This window comes from Grampus griseus (genome assembly GCF_964374135.1).
Source record: "Grampus griseus genome assembly, chromosome: 5".
In the NCBI taxonomy this organism is placed as follows: Eukaryota; Metazoa; Chordata; class Mammalia; order Artiodactyla; family Delphinidae; genus Grampus; species Grampus griseus.
In genome coordinates, this window is record NC_138998.1 from 66,242,922 (window position 1) to 66,259,274 (window position 16,353).

Sequence of the window (16,353 nt, forward strand, 5' to 3'; positions counted from 1 at the left end):
CCATGAGAGTCAGCATGAAATGATCAGTAAGAGGGAAGATGCTACCTACTGTATAGCACAGGGAACCCTACTCAATACTCTGTAATAACCAATATGGGGAAAGAACCTGAAAAAAAATGGATATATGTATATGTATAACTGAATCACTTTGCTTTACACCTGAAACTAACACAATATTGTCAATCAACTGTACTAGAATATAAAATAAAAATTAAAAGAAAAGAGGGAAGATGCTGTGAGGCTGAGCAGAAGCAGCAGAAATAGTTGCAGGTGAAAGGAAGGACAGGATTTCAGGTATTCCAAAGGTACTAACTTCGGTCTGCTATGCTGCTAGATGTCTTCAACAAATTATCAAAAGCTCCACCTGAAGATATTTGCTGCCAACTTACATTATTTAATACAGAGTAGAATTTTTGAAGTTAATTCTGATTTTTGTACTGAATTTGAAAACATGATATCTAAGACCAATTTCAGCAATACAAATTCTATTAATTGCTTTTAAACATAAGATGCTCACTCTTTCTTTCTCAATGAGATAAATGGAAATTAAAACTTTATTGAGATATCAATTTTCACGTAATGATTTGGGAATATTTAAATTTTGATAATATATTCTGTTGCTGTGCAATGAAAAGTGTACTCCATGTGGAGAACAAATTGGCAACATCTGGCAAAATTACAAACAAATAAACCATTGATGCAGCAACTGTACTTCTAGAAATTTATCCTATAGATATTTACATGCAAATGTAAATGACATACAGGAAATATTCATTTGATCATTGATTGTAATAGTAAAATATTACAAACAACACAATGCTCATCAGTAAGGAGACACATTAAATAAATTATAGTATGGTGATATCTAGATATAAAGAAAAATGAATGAGGAAGATCTGTATGTACTGAAACAACTAGATTGAGCCATATAAAACTTCCCAAATGTGACCATTTTGACCAAGCAAAAGGGAATTTCATAGGTCCAACATACTAAAAAAAATCTGATATGTATCGTTAAGTGAAGAAAACAATGTGAGGAAGAGTGTAAATAATGTGCTATCTTCTATGTGTAGGAGGATAAAATAATTCAGAGACAGTGTGTGTGTGTGTGTGTGTGTGTGTGTGTGTGTGTGTGTGTGTGTGTTGTTTCTGTATAAAATTTTGGAAGGGTAAATAAGAAACTGTGGATTTTAGGGCGTGAAATTGGGTTGTGGGGAAAAGAAAGAGAGAGAGGTTTTTAAATATTTAGTCTTTAAACCTGTGAGTATATTATCTTTTCAAATTAAGTCGAAAAATTAAATTTAAAAATCACATAAAATATCAATCTAGTATAACTTTCAGGGCATTGTCATAACATTTGCCCACTTGTGGTTTCACCGTCTGCTCTTGTTCTGAGCTGTAGTGATGTGAGGTGAGACAGAAATGCATACACACCCATAGCTTGATTACAACTGAGGAAGGTGGAGGACTAACCCACAAAAATTCGATGTGTCTTGTGATGAGCCACACCCCTTCCCCCCAAAGTTTTTCACAGATAATCCACGCTTTACCTCGATAGTAGGCAAACTGCAGGTAGTCATAATGTAGGGGAAGAAAGTTCTCGATTGGTGAGAGGCGGCCAGGGCGGGTGGCAAGTTCCCTCACGCATTCATGCTGACAAACCAGCACCTGCACATAGTGATCTGAAAAACAAGAGCCAAGAAGTGGGTTCCTCTCATCTGCTCAACGTCCAGACTTCAAAGTGAGAACCACGGTTACGCAGGGCATCGCACCTCACCATACACTCTTAGAGAGATATCATTATCATCTTCATTCATGACCAGAAATCCTTTTCCCAAAGAAAGTAAGTGACTCGCCAAGGCTTCCTAACCAGTGATCACTAGACTAATTACTAGTAGATTCTAAGTGTATAGCACTCTTTCCTTCCGTGTATTCTTTTTCTACATCTCCTGAAAGTGACATAGGCCATCTCATCCCACCCATGCCCAGCTGAGTAGATTACTTTCTTATTTAAAAACTTGGGGGTCTCTTTTTGGACTTTAGATGGCCTGAAGTGTCCTGGAGTCAGGATGGGAAGTTCAGATCCCAGTTATGTTAAGGACCGGTTGAGAGAAAGGAACTGCCACGTACGTGGGGAGTTCACACAGAGAAGTGAAGCCACAATGCTCTTTTTCCTTGTTAATACTTTCAAGCCACTTTTACTAAAGGGGAAATAAAAGCAACATTCCTTTACATCCATTGATCAGGAACGTATTCTACCCAGTTACAAATTAGTCTATCACCTGGACATTATAAATCCTAATACTGTAGGGACTGGTAAAATAGGAGAAGGATGAAAGCTAAAGAATTTGAAGAAGCATTTTGCCTCTTTTTCTTTGTTCCCATTCTTCTCACTTGCAAACAGGCGAGGATCCTGAAGTGCAGGGGTTTTCATGCTCCTTTTAGCTCTGGGTTCTATCTCATACAAGCATGAGCAGAGGAAACACAAGTGGCTAATGTCCCAGAAAGAAAACGCTTCTTACATTTTGCCCCGACTCTGATTTCTACAATGAAGATAGAGGCAGTCTTTTCCATTAAGAGAATAGTCCATTCATGCTTGTGCAGAGCAAGTTCTCCTGAGAATAATGATAAAACCACCCGACTTCATGACTGTACAGTCTAATGCACAACTGCCTCCATTCAAAAGGCTTTCTATTATGCAGCGTCTGGCTTGTATCTAGATGACCTTGAATAGGGACCCCCAAAACACAACAGAAAGGAAATATCTGTTTCCTGGTGTGTAGGGAAATGTGCTAATTCTCTTAAAACCTGGCTAACTCAATCTAATATAGTGCAGCTAATAAGATCACTATCACCCATTGGTTCTTAATTTCAGTTGGAAGACATGAAGAGAAGAATGGGTTATGTTTATTTGATTAGCATGTTATAAATAAATAGCTAGGTATTTTATTTCTTAAGAAGACAACAAACAACTCTCAAGCATTTCTCATAGTTTCGCTGGCCATTTGCTTTCCTCTTTACCTTTTAATATTCACTCCTAATTCCAAATGACAAGCAAAAGGAAAAGGTGGGAAACACACCCAACAGGAATCCACAATCTGAATGAAAGTATTTTTCAAAGTAAGATATTAATAGCAGCAAAATAAGAGTGACAAAATGATATCCTTTAAGGCTTCAGTGAGCATGGCTGGTAATAAATAACTGCATTCAGAAGCCATTTGTAGTTTTCTCCAATTGGTAATGTTCTTCCAAGTCTAAAAGTCAAAAACTCTGGCTTTCTAAATACATTCTGTATTTTAAAAGCCATTTTTACTCCTAATCGAGAATAGTTTTGAACCAGGCAGGAATTTACATAGTTAGAGTAATGATATCCCTTTTTATTAGTTGTATTCCTTGCCTCCTTTCTATATCAAATGTTACTGTGAAATGATTATGTTTTAATAGGTTTGAGATTCAAGACACTCGCATGGGAATACTTTGAAAGATTTCCATCTCATTATGAATTGGATATGCTTCAAATTCCTGAGAAGACTTACCATATTCCTGCAACATATAATATTTGATTAAACTTGAGGGACTATGAATTTTTTATCACTTTTCTTTATTGGAAGTGGGGTGATGGTGGTGGTAGCTGTGTTAGTAGCCTGAGTTAGGAGACTTCTATTCTTTTCCAGCAACCAACAGGCTGTGGTGACCTCAGAAAATTGCAAAATGTTAATTTGTGGGAATTTGTCAGTCAATTCTCTTAAACCAGATCTAGGACATTTGCCAAAGCTGTTCAGTGGCCATTGGTAGAGGTAGGTGTAGAGATGAATGTGGGAATGAAAGCAGGGAACCTATCCTTAAAAAAACTACAAGACAGTAAACTGTAATAAAGGAAAAGCCTGCCCATCCTCAAATAAAAGATTAAGTTAAAGAAATATTCAGCAGTTGAAATGTGAAGCACACATAAAAGTGACATTCAAATGAGCAGTGTTTACAAAAATGCAAGTAAATGGCTCTGGTAGAGGCCCAATAAAATAAAACCTTATGGGAAAAAAATCCCCAATAATGCTGTATTGATTTTAAGTGAATTGAGTTGAACTTGGGTAACTGAATGTGTAGCAAATAAGTCACTTGACAAATAATATATTTACAATAGCCAAGGTATGGAAGCAGCCTAAGTGCCCATCAATAGATGAATGTATAAAGAAGATGTGATATATGTGCACACACAATGGAACAGTACTCAGCCCTCAGCCATAAAAAAGAATGAAATCTTGTTACTTGTGACAACATGGATAGACCTAGAAGGTATTATGCTAATAAGTCAGAAAGAGGAAGAAAAATACTATATGGTTTCACGTATATGTGCAATCTAAAGACAAAACAAAACAAAACAGAACAAATGAACAAACATAACAAAACAGAGTTATAGATACAGAGAACAAATGGGCCAGAGGGGTAGGTGGTGGGGGAGGAAAAAATAGGTGAGGGAGCTTAAGACATACAAACTTCCAGTTGCAAAATAAATAAGTCATGGTTATGAAATGTACAGTGTGGGGAATACAGTCAATAACTATGCAATATCTTTGTATGGTGACATATTTTAACTAGACCTATTGTGGTGATCAGTTTGAAATGTATAGATATATACATATTTCTAAAATGTAAAAAAAAAAAGGCTAAAAGAAGGCACATTGATTTTCAGTTTACTTCTTAGTCTAAATTTTGATAGATATTTCCTAATTACCCCTCTAAAAAACCTCAACACAAACTTGCACAAGGCTCTTAGATAACCTCATCCACCAGAGGGCAGACAGCAGAAGCAAGAACTACAATCCTGCAGCCTGTGGAAGAAAACCACATTCACAGAAAGATAGACAAGATGAAAAGGCAGAGGGCTATGTAGCAGATGAAGGGACAAGATAAAACCCCATAAAGACAACTAAATGAAGTGGAGATAGGCAATCTTCCAGAAAAACAATTCAGAATAATGATAGTGAAGATGATCCAGGGCCTCAGAAAAACAATGGAGGCAAAGATCGAGTAGATGCAAGAAATGTTTAACAAAGACCTAGAAGAATTAAAGAACAAACAAACAGAGGTGAACAATACAACAATACAATAACTAAAATGAAAAATACACTAGAAGGAATCAATAGCAGAATAACTGAGACAGAAGAACGGATAAGTGACCTGGAAGACAGAATGGTGGAATTCACTGCTGCGGAACAGAATAAAGAAAAAAGAATGAAATGAAATGAAGACAGCCTAAGAGACCTCTGGGACAATATTAAATGCAACAACATTTGCATTATAGGGGTCCCAGAAGCAGAAGAGAGAGAAAAAGGACCTGAGAAAATATTAGAAGAGATTATAGTCGAAAACTTCCCTAACATGGGAAAGGAAATAGCCACCCAAGTCCAGGAAGCGCAGACAGTCCCATACAGGTTAAACCCAAGGAGAAACATGCGGAAACACATAGTAATCAAACTGGTAAAAATTAAAGACAAAGAAAAATTATTGAAAGCAGCAAGGGAACAATGACAAATAACATACAAGGAAACTCCCATAAGGCTAACAGCTGATTTCTCAGCAGAAACTCTACAAGCCAGAAGGGAGTGACATGACATATTTAAAATGATGAAAGGGAAGGACCTACAACCAAGATTACTCTACCTGGCAAGGATCTCATTCATTTTCAATGGAGAAATCAGAAGTTTTACAGACAAGCAAAAGCTAAGAGAATTCAGCATCACCAAACCAGCTCTACAACAAATGCTAAAGGAACTTCTCTAAGTGGGAAACACAAGAGAAGAAAAGGACCTACAAAAACAAACCCCAAACAATTAAGAAAATAGTCATAGGAACATACATATCGATAATTACCTTAAACATGAATGGATTAAATGCTCCAACCAAAAGACACAGGCTCACTGAATGGATATAAAAAGAAGACCCATATATATGCTGTCTACAAGAGATCCACTTCAGACCTAGGGACACATACAGACTGAAAGTGAGGGGATGGAAAAAGATATTCCATGAAAATGGAAATCAAAAGAAAGCTGGAGTAGCAATACTCATATAAGATAAAATAGACTTTAAAATAAAGAATGTTACAAGAGACAAGGAAGGACACTGCATAATGATCAAGGGATCAATCCAAGAAGAAGATAAAACAATTATAAATATATACACACCCACCATAGGAGCACCTCAATACATAAGGCAACTGCTAACAGCTATAAAAGAGGAAATTGACAGTAACACAATAATAGTGGGAGACTTTAAAACCTCACTTACACCAATGGACAGATCATCCAGACAGAAAAGTAAAAAGGAAACACAAGCTTTAAAAGACAAAATAGACCAGATAGATTTAATTGATATTTATAGGACATTCCATCCAAAAACAGCAGATTCTTCTCAAGTGTGCACGGGACATTCTACAGGATAGATCACATCTTGGGTCACAAATCAAACCTCAGTAAATTTAAGAAAATTGAAATCATATCAAACATCTTTTCTGACCACAATGCTATGATATTAGAAATTAATTAAAGGGGAAAAAATGTAAAAAACACAAACACATGGAGGATAAACAATACGTTACTTAATAACCAAGAGATCACTGAAGAAATCAAAGAGGAAATCAAAAAATACCTAGAGACAAATGACAATGAAAACACGATGATCCAAAACCTACGGGCCGCAGCAAAAGCAGTTCTAAGAGGGAAGTTTATCGCAATACAATCCTACCTCAAGAAACAACAAACATCTCAAATAACCAATCTAACCTTACACCTAAGGGAACTAGAGAAAGAAGAACAAACAAAACCCAAAGTTAGTAGAAGGAAAGAAATCATAAAGATCAGAGCAGAAATAAATGAAATAGAAACAAAGAAAACAGTAGCAAAGATCAATAAAACTAAAAGCTGGATCTTTGAGAAGATAAACAAAATTGATAAGCCACTAGCCAGACTCATCAAGAAAAGTAGGGAGAGAACTCAAATCAATAAAATTACAAATGAAAGAGGAGAAGTTACAACAGACACCGCAGAAATACAAAGCATCCTAAGAGACTACTACAAGCAACTCTACGCCAATAAAATGGACAACCTGGAAGAAATGGAAAAATTCTTAGAAAGGTATAACCTTCCAAGACTGAACCAGGAAGAAATAGAAAATATGAACTGAACAATCACAAGTTATGAAAATGAAACTGTGATCAAAAATCTTCCAACAAACAAAAGTCCAGGACCAGAATTCTATCAAACATTTAGAGAAGAGCTAACACCCATCCTTCTCAAACTCTTCCAAAAAATTGCAGAGGAAGGGGCACTCTCAATCACATTCTATGAGGCCACCATCACCCTGATACCAAAACCAGGCAAAGATACTATAAAAAAAGAAAATTACAGACCAATATCACTGATGAATACAGATGCAAAAATCCTCAACAAAATACTATCAAACAGAATCCAACAGCACATTAAAAGCATCATACACCATGATCAAGTGGGATTTATCCCAGGAATGCAAGGATTCTTTAGTATATGCAAATCAATCAATGTGATACACCATATTAACAAATTGAAAAAGAAAAACCGTACGATCATCTCAATAGATGCAGAAAAAGCTTCTGACAAAATTCAACACCCATTTATGATAAAAACTCTCCAGAAAGTGGACATACAGGGAAACTACCTGAACATAATAAAGGCCATATATGACAAACCCACAGCAAACATCATTCTCAATGGTGAAAAATTAAAAACATTTCCTCTAAGATCAGGAACAAGGCAAGGATGGCCACTCTCACCACTCTTAGTCAATATAGTTTTGGAAGTCTTAGCCACGGCAATCAGAGAAGAAAAAGAAACAAACTGAACACAAATTGGAAAAGAAGAAGTAAAACTGTCACTGCCTGCAGATGACATGATACTATACATAGAGAATCCTAAAGATGCCACCAGAAAACTACTAGAGCTAATCAATGAATTTGGTAACATTGCAGGATACAAAATTAATGCACAGAAATCTCTTGCATTCCTACACACTAATGATGAAAAATCTGAAAGAGAAATTAAGGAAACACTCCCATTTACCATTGCAACCAAAAGAATAAAATACCTAGGAATAAACCTACCTAGGGAGACAAAAGACCTGTAGGCAGGAAACTGTAAGACACTGATGAAAGAAATTAAAGATGATACAAACAGATGGAGAGATATATCATGTTCTTGGATTGGAGAATCAATATTGTGAAAATGACTATACTACCCAAAGCAATCTACAGAGTCAGTGTAATCCCTATCAAATTACCAATGGCATTTTTTACAGAACTAGAACAAAAAATCTTAAAATTTGTATGGAGACACAAAAGACCCCGAATAGCCAAAGTGGTCTTGAGGGAAAAAAAAATGAGCTGGAGGAATCAGACTCCCTGACTTCAGACAACACTACAAAGCTACAGTAATCAAGACAATATGGTACTGGCACAAAAACAGAAATATAGACCAATGGAACAGGATAGAAAGCCCAGAGATAAACCCATGCACCCATGGTCAACTAATCTATGACAAAGGAGGGAAGGATGTACAATGGAGAAAAGACAGTCTCTTCAATAAGTGGTGCTGGGAAAACTGGACAGCTACATGTAAAAGAATGAAATTAGAACACTCCCTAACACCATTCACAAAAATAAACTCAAAATGGATTAGAGACCTAAATGTAAGACTGGACACTATAAAACTCTTAGAGGAAAACATAGGAAGAACACTCTTTGACATAAATCATAGCAAGATCTTTTTTGATCCACTTCTTAGAGTAATGGAAATAAAAACAAAAATAAACAAATGGGACCTAATGAAACTTCAAAGCTTTTGCTCAGCAAAGGAAACTACAAACACAATGAAAAGACAACACTCAGAATGGGAGAAAATATTTGCAAACAAATCAACGGATAAAGGATTAATCTCCAAAATATATAAACAGCTCATGCAGCTCAATATTAAAAAAACACACAACCCAATCCAAAAATGGGCAGAAGACCTAAATAAACATTTCTCCAATGAAGACATACAGATGGCCAAGAAGCACAGGAAAAGTTGCTCAACATCACTAATTATTAGAGAAGTGCAAATCAAAACTACAATGAGGTATCACCTCACACCAGTTAGAATGGGCATCACCAGAAAATCTAAAAACAACAGATGCTGGAGAGGGTGTGGAGAAAAGGGAACCCTCTTGCACTGTTGGTGGGAATATAAATTGATACAGCCACTTTGGAGAACAGCAGGGAGGTTCCTTAAAAAACTATAAATAGAATTACCATATGACCCAGCAATCTCACTACTGGGCATATACCAAGAGAAAACCATAATTCAAAAAGACACATGCATCCCAATGTTCATTGCAGCACTATTTACAATAGCCAGGACATGGAAGCAGCCTAAATGCCCATCAATAGACAAATGGATAAAGAAGATGTGGTACATATATACAATGGAACATTACACAGCCATAAAAAGGAATGAAATTAGTTTATTTGTAGAGACGTGGATGGATCTAGAGACTGTCATTCAGAGTGAAGTAAGTCAGAAAGAGAAAAACAAATATTGTATATTAACGCATATATGTGGAACTTAGAAAAATGGTACAGGTGAACCGGTTTGCAGGGCAGAAATTGAGACACAGATGTAGAGAACAAATGTATGGGCACCAAGGGGGGAACATGGCAGAAGGGGGTGGTGGTGTGTTGAATTGGGAGACTGAGATTTACATATATACACTAATATGTATAAAATGGATAACTAATAAGAACCTGCTGTATAAAAAAATAAATAAAATAAAATTCAAAAAAAAAACCTCAACAATTTCAGACCTATATTTTCACAAATGTATAGTATTATTAACCTTTTAATCTCTGCAATGTGATTGATGGATAGGTCGTCTCCTTCCTTCCTTCCTTCCCTCATCCTTTCTTCCTTCCACCCATTCATTTAACAGATATTCACTAAGCACCTGCTATTTGCCAGTCACCATAAGTAGGCACTGAGGATTAAGCACTTAACAAGATAGGGCAATAGCCAAGTGAGAGAAGACAACATTTTCAAGTCTGTAAGTGGAAATGAGCCTGGCGTACCTTAGGAATTAAAATAAGTACAGATGAACACTAGTACGCAGTCATGAAAGTCCTTGTTAAAGGTTTTGGGTTTTATTTCAAGTGCAATGGAAGCCAGTGGCGTGGCAGGGGGTGATTCAGCATATCTGTGAGCAGACTTTCTGTTTTTTGGAAAACTGTTCTGTCTGCCTACAGAGTGAAACCTGATCAGAACGTGAGGACCAGCAAGGAAACTATCACAGTGAATTAGTTAAAATATAGTGTTGATTTGAACCAGGGTGGTAGCAAAAGGAGTGGAGGGAACCAGGAAATCTCAAATGCTATTAGGAAGTAGCATCTTTCAAAGTTTGGTAACAAGTCGGAGGGGAATAAGAATTGAAGGAAATGTTGGATTGAAAGATAACTTCTAGGGATTTGGTTTGAGCTACTAGGTGAGTGATGCTTTTTATGAAGACAGAAAACATTGGAAGTTGGGGAAAGAAAACTGACTTTATTAATCTGCATTTCTATGAGTATATGAGAAGTTGAACATTGTTTTTCATGTTTTATAACTTGGAATACAATATGCACTCAACAAATATGTGTTAAACATTTATTATTGAATAAATAACCTTTGCCCATTTTTTAACTGTGTAGATCTTCAAAGTATGGGCTCTAGAGTGAGAAAAACCTAGGTTTGATTCCCAGTTTCACCTTAATCCCATTACTTAATCTTTCTGAGGTCTAAATTCCTCATTTAAAAGGGGAGAAGAGGGTGAATAACAATACCTACAAGGAGTTGTTTATAGGATTAAAAGAGATATAGCTATATAAAATGCTCTGTATATTTTAACTGTTAAATAAATTTTGCTTATTTTTATTACTACCAATAAATAAGAAATGAATTACCAGTACTACTAATAATTCACAGTCTGTGTTTAAGTAGTAATGATATTAACTGTTTTCCTGTAAACATTTTGCAACTTTTTCCACTTGCTATTATAAATCAATTTGATTAAAGTAGCTTTTATATTTATAAATCTTATGTAAAATCTATCTTTTTCTTAAAATTTCTTGTCTTTCATCATGCTAAGAAGAGCTTTCCTACTGTTATACAAATATTCCCTTGCATTTTCTTCTAACAGTTCTATTTTTACTCATATTATTAATATAATAGAATTTATTTCGTGTATTTTTTCATATGCAGCAGAGAACTCAGTCCCCACCATACATGGTTAACTAGTCAACCTCCCCAATTAATGTATAATGAACTTTACCTACTATTTTAAATAGCGGTATATTAAATTCCCGTATGTAACAAAATATTCATTTAAGTAATAGAAGAAGACTATACAAAGATATTCACTACTACATTATTAATCATAATAAAAAACTGCAACTTGCTTAGTATTCATCAGTAAAGGACTGGTCAAATAAATTACACTTTCCCCATATAATGCAATAAGGTACATCTACATGTACTTACATGAGAAGTCCACAATATATTGTTAAGCATAAAATGAAGCAAAAACAAAACATATACTGAAAATCAATATTTACAGTGTTGTCTTATTTTTATAAAATGAAATAATAATTATAAATAAGTACCTAAATATTTGTGTGTGTATCTGAAAAAGCTTGGAAGCATAGTCACCAAAATTTAAGCTAGGGAAAGTAATCCACGGGAGAGAGGATGGGATACGTATAGGAGAATTTTTTTACAATTATACTTTTTACAATATATACGTCTACATTATTGGAATAGTTTTACAGATGGCATGTAGTATTTCTATAATCAGGAAATCAAGGGAAAAAATAAACTTTACCTGCAATGGCTTCATAGAGACCAGCTTTATACCCTAAGTACTCATATTCCTCAAATCTCTGAGGCCCCTCACACAGGGCTCTGCACTCTGTATCTTCATTGAAATATTCTCTTAAAGCTTGTTCAAAGTACTTGATAGCTAGTTCAAAGTCATCTGCCTCATAATGTTTAACTCCTTCACTGTAACTTTCCTGTAAAGAAACACAGAAAAATTTTTTTCAAAGAGCACCCAAGGGGCACTTGAATGGCAAAATGCAGGCAGACTCTGGATCACTTAGGTAGGTGGGTGTGGGACTCTTGCGCTGTGGAAGATAAAGAAGGATCGCACTGGGAGATAAAGGGAAACTCCCCTGGCTTCAACTAATTGTAAATGAGAAGGGACTGACTGAGCAAGCCTACTGCTGTGGCATCAATCAATTTCATTTTCTTCCTGAGCTCACTCAAGACTATATTTTCTAACCCTTTTAAATGCAGGTAGGGCCATGCAACGAAGGGCAGGAAGATGGATGTGGGTGGACGTGACACTCAATTCCAGGCCTGGTTCAAATTTTTTTTTTTGTGTGTGTGTGTGTATACTGCAATTTTATTGCAATGGCATAAGCAAAGTTAGTGTGTAAGAAATTTAAATGAAACAGTATGGTAAAATTATCAGAGAACCAAAAAATCTAAAAAGGAAGTACACCTAAAACATGAGAATTCAACATTCATTAATGTTCCATCTTCAGTTTTGATTGACACTTGATGCTTGCAAATTTTGAAACAAACTTTGAGATCATGATGACTATTTTGAATAGATTTCAGCACCAACACTAAGATTTGTGCATTCAGTTGGTTTGCAGTTGACTTGTTAGCCATTTACATAATGTATAGTACAGATTTGTCACAGATCAGATCACAGCGTTGAAGGAAAGAAGTACCTTCCTGTAATTAGAAAGGATCCCCTAAACTGCACTCAGCTTAAGACATCCAATGTACAAGAGCACGGAAACCATCATAATAATGTGGCTCCAGGGAACATAGTTCATTCTTTTAAAAAATAAAAGGAAAAAAGACTTTCATCTAAAATCTTCCTCTCTTAGCCTTTTCTTCAGTCCTCTTGGAGGCCACACATTGAGAATGGTGATGTATCCAATTGAAAAAGATGCCCTTTCAACACACTGTGAATTTCAAGTAAGATTTCATTTAAAGGAATAATTATGTAGCTTAAAAAAATCAAAATTTGAAAAGGACAGGTACCGTGGAAAAAGCCACTGGACTAGTTGCTGGGAAACCATGGTGTGACCCTGAGCAATTCACATGGGCTTCAACTCCAGTGGGTAAAATTGAAGCGCTGGAGCGGGTGCTGAGGCTCAGAGAGGGTTACAGACATTTACGTCACATCTTACTTTTCACCATATCATACTGATTTTCTAAGTTAATTTTCTTTTTCTTTCAATTTTTCAACACTGAATTACAACACTTCATCTTGGGAACTCTGAAAGTGTAAAAATGATACTGTATTGGACGTTGGAAATCAATGTGAGATATCCATTCATAGGAATTTGCTTTGAGTCCATTGAAAGGTAAGAGCACTAAGTTCCTCATGGTTAGGACAGGGTCCCCAAAGCTCACCAGGTGTGGTTTGGCATCCCGATCTACCAGCTGGAGGTCTTCAACACCCGCCATCGTTCTGTAATTCTTGATGTTCTGCTGCATTTCCATGTGCTCAGGGTTGGCCATGAAAAATGTGTGTGCTGCTTCCACTGCCTTTTCCAGCTGGTTAAGCTATAAAGAGAAAAAAAGAGGATCAAATGAAGGCAAATATTTCTAAACTGGGTTCAGTCCAAGGTCTCACAGACAGAAAGTGTCAGGGCTGAGTTCTAGTTCACATTCACTCTACCCAGCCTCCACACTAAAGGGCAAGAGGTTAATGAACAGTGCTCCTAAAATGATATGTGGGTATTTTGGCACTGGTGAAAATGGATGAATGTGCTTTGTTCCAAGTTCGTTTTCTTCTCCCTCTTTTCTAAGCCATATGTGTTTTCTGGCAAATTGAATCTACATGCTTCTGTTTGTCTTACGATTGATCAAAATTAAAATCTGCCAATGCTGGGCCACCTCTAATTCACATTTTCAATATTTTTGTCTTTTATTTTCTCTTCTTTTCTTTTTGTTCCTTTTGCCTTTAATCCTGACAATGGAAGAATAAACTGTGACTTTCTGAAGGATGAGATTAGGGATACCTCCCACTCCTCCAAATCTGTTTTCAGGCTTTAGAATGTGAAGAACACAAGGTTAAAAGGAATAAATTTTTCCAATCCAGAAGAGATGCTAAATACAGCACACAAAATGTTATACCACATTCCTTTGATTGAGAAATTGATTCCAAACTTACAAGTTGGATTCTCATTAATATAAAAGGAAGGATTTTTAATAAACTACAAAGACACTATAAATCTCTTAAACCACTTAATAAGCTGCTCTCCATGTAACGTGCAATGATGCATTTTTTTGTAAAAAAATGTAATTAAATTTACTTGATTTAATACATTTTGCCCTATGCTTTATTCATGGAGAATGTCTATAGACAGAACCCTTTGCCTCATTTCAGAAAAGTGAATATTCACACTAGTACTAGTCATTTTCATGGTGAAATCCAAATTATGCTTGGTCTATTTTGAAGTATAAAGAAATGAAACTCACTGTTACTGAACAAATAAATATAAAATCATGGAAGGCATATAAGATTCACCTGAGTAGGCTTTTGATAGTCTGGCCACTCAAGTATTAGTAAGAAATAGAAAGTAGTAGTAAGTTCCTGAGTTCCCAGTCACTGCCTTCTCATGATATATAAAGAATCGTATCCCTTACTACAGAAAACATAAACTGCCCTATTTTAAGATCTGATATCCTTAACTTTGTCTAATAATAGTAAAGCCTTCTCCTTTTCTTTTTAATTTGCATATTCTTCGCTACTGGCCTTCCTTCCATCAAATCTTGCCTGAAATCAGCTTTCCTTGCCACTTTCACCTTTGTTCTTGATTCTGTGGTTTCAGAATTATTTTTGCTGTCAAAATCATTCATTTTGAATTCCTGGTTTCTTTCTTAAATTTCCTCAATTTCTCATACACCAACACAGACAAATATGAGCTGTATGGATGACTACATAGTGACAAGCATATAGCTATAGAGGAAAATGAATAGGTCCTAAATCGGGTATGTGTCTACACTTACTGACCAAGTGAACCTGGAAAAAGTCATTTAAACGCTTGTGTCTTGGTTCTCCACTAAGAAACTGTCATACCACCACCTACTACGTAGGATTTTGGAATGATTTAATTGTGTATTATATATAAATGTGCTTCAGAAATCACTAAAACCCTAAAGAGAAACAACTGGATATAATTTATATAAGATCTATTCATTTCAAGGATGTGAATATACTCTCATTAATGCTGGGTATGTATAGTCTACAACTCCCATAGACACATAATTCATGAGGATATAGTGAGGTACTTGTGGTTGGTGGAAACTGCCTCCAGTTAAGGGCCAAACTATAAGTTCTGAACACAACAGGTTAGTACTGACATGCTCTAGTTTTATAACACCAGCCATTAACATTGAATGAAAATAGATACATTTTGCACTTTCCTACCTTCATGTTTTGCTCAGACTGTTCCACTGACCTAGAGATCCTCTGACACTTGGATTTTCTTGTTGAAATCTAACATATCCTATAAGGCCAAGCTTAAATCCTGCCTTCTCTAAGAAATTTTTTCTCAACCCTAAAGCTACAGTCAAGCATTGCAATATCATCGTATCCCTGTTCTTCTACTGGCACTTATCATACTCTGCCATATGTGGCACCTACCTAAGTACATTTGTTTCTCCTAGTAGAACTTTCCGAGGATAGGGACCACATGACTTATTTATTTTTTTGTTTTCCATCTACTTTACATATAGATGATGTCTATGATATGTCTAGGAAAAGAGAAAAAATAAATTCTAAGAAGCAAAACATTTTCACACAAATCAAAAGGTATATTACATGTGAGTGTGCTTCATAAGCTATAATGGACTAGAAGGATGTAAGTTTAATAACAACATCTCTGAAGTCATCATTCACACTGAGAGCTTCCAATACTGATTATCACTGATGAATGTGATTCAGTAGCTCTTGAAAAGTGTTAGCCAACACTGATAAACTGGTTCCTTCTCTTAAATTTGACCACATTGGTTTTTTGCTTATTTGGTGCTTTCCCCATTTATAACCCAGTATTAAACATAATACCATGTTCCCCAATATAAATATAAAGAAGATTCCATGACTTAAGGTTAATCCATAAAACTTATTCATGAACTGGCTTTTAAATTATTGTGAACCAGTTCAGGAAACTAGAATTGGCTGCCAGAGATTATATATAAAACAGGCCATCATGTTAACTGGAAGTCTGATATC

General features: G+C 35.7%; 1 protein-coding gene across 1 annotated transcript in view; it reads right to left on the minus strand.

Annotated features, from left to right (window-relative positions):
• Positions 1-16,353, minus strand: part of P3H2 (prolyl 3-hydroxylase 2) — a 160,084-nt gene that overhangs the window by 28,662 nt on the left and 115,069 nt on the right. The window contains exons 2-4 of the mRNA XM_082655560.1: positions 13,527-13,679; positions 11,917-12,106; positions 1,551-1,682 (exon numbers count right to left, since the gene is read on the minus strand). Coding sequence (XP_082511686.1) covers positions 1,551-1,682; positions 11,917-12,106; positions 13,527-13,679 — 475 coding nt within the window. The remainder of the gene's footprint in view (positions 1-1,550; positions 1,683-11,916; positions 12,107-13,526; positions 13,680-16,353) is intronic.